We start from the raw sequence: 1,521 nt of genomic DNA, 5'->3' as shown, positions 1-1,521 counted from the left end.
TGCCCTGGACCGAGAAAACTCCCATTCATGGGTTTCTTGAGTAGTAGCAGCAGCAGAAAAGAAGCTAAAACAACAAGACCCAACAAAGCTTCTGCATCAACATCTTCATCATCTTCAACTTCGAGATGGTCAAATCTCTTATCTTCAGCAGAAGCAGGAATTAGCAGACTCGGTAACGACATAAGCCAGAAGCTACAGTTTTCGAGCAGCAGCAGCAATGATGGTATCATAGAGGTTTGTCCACAGTGCGGCGCAAAATTCTCTTCAGTTACTAGTCTTGTGGAACATGTAGAGAAAACACATGAGAGGAACAAGAAACAGATTCATGGCAAAGTCACGGTCGATGTTTGCCCCAAATGTAGCAGAGGATTCCGTGATCCAGTGGATCTTGTGAATCATATCGAAAGGGATCACCGAGGTACATCTAAAGCATAGAAACAGAGGCCTTCACAAAGCCACACCCACACATCACAGTTCTTGTGAACAAAGTATTCAACATTGTATTCTTCTCTTCGTTTGACTGTGGATTTAAACAACCAAAAAGAAAATAAAGAGACAGATTCTTTGAACTTCGTTTTCAAGGTCAAAGGACACGCATGGACAATTTAACCTTTCTTAACGAATCTAACGTTGACTTGTATCGTTAGCGAGTTCTCCGCGGGAAATTTTAACCGCTTTCTGCGGTAAAAAAAAACGCCCCCCCCCCATGTGAACGTCAACGACGTTAATTATAGTGGCAGCTAACTTAACGGTGCATTAAACTTCATGAATTTATTATTATCAGTACCTTTTTAATTAAATATAAAACGTGTTCTTGTCGAAAGAAATCGATTTAATTTTTAATAACGAATTAATCTTTAGTCTTTAATATTTTGGCTCACAGTGTAACAAAATAGATCATTTGACTCTGTTTAGTACAGAGATTATTTTTCAGGAGGGCATTTATTAAGCGATAATCTCCATAATATAATTATTGTTATCTAGAATGTAACAGTATTTAATTTTTCCACATCATGCTCACACACAACGTGTAAGTATTTTTAAGAACTAATTATAAAGATTATTTGCTTTATTTGCACTGTATGAGCTGGCCAAAAAAAATGCAATAACTACCCCTGTAATACGTTCTGTAATCACAGCCGCTGTTATTCGCATCCAACGGCTGAGATTAATAGATTATTATCTGAAAAGTGTTTTAAGAGAGAATTATCAAAAAAAAAAAAAAAGGAAATAGCAACGAAACGGCAGAAAGTGGAACCCGCGTCGTGCCGTTGAAACGTATCAGAGGGAAGAGCTCAAAGCTTCGCCGGCCGGACGATCCGGTGACTTAATTCTACTGAGAGAGAGAAAGAGAGAAACAATCTTCGCTCTCGGAGATTGAGAGTTTCGAGTTTTTTCCGATCAAATTTTTTTCAGTCATCGGCTGGCTTGGCTTAATCGTGCTGCTTTAGGTAAATTGATGTTTGTTTTTTTATCAGCATTACTTTGAAATTCCTGATCAATTTGGGTATTTTGTCATCT

The 1,521-nt window shown here is 38.1% G+C and overlaps 1 protein-coding gene across 1 annotated transcript; it reads left to right on the top strand.

Moving 5' to 3' along the window:
- The first annotated feature begins 6 nt into the window (after positions 1–6).
- Positions 7–581, top strand: LOC104774121 (zinc finger AN1 and C2H2 domain-containing stress-associated protein 11-like). Its single transcript, XM_010498789.1, has one exon. The coding sequence runs from the start codon at positions 28–30 to the stop codon at positions 433–435; it is 408 nt and encodes a 135-aa protein (XP_010497091.1). The 5' UTR covers positions 7–27; the 3' UTR covers positions 436–581.
- Positions 582–1,521: the final 940 nt, after the last annotated feature.

The sequence above is a fragment of the Camelina sativa genome, unplaced genomic scaffold (genome assembly GCF_000633955.1).
Source record: "Camelina sativa cultivar DH55 unplaced genomic scaffold, Cs unpScaffold01575, whole genome shotgun sequence".
In the NCBI taxonomy this organism is placed as follows: domain Eukaryota; kingdom Viridiplantae; phylum Streptophyta; class Magnoliopsida; order Brassicales; family Brassicaceae; genus Camelina; species Camelina sativa.
This window is presented reverse-complemented; position numbering and strand designations above follow the sequence as displayed.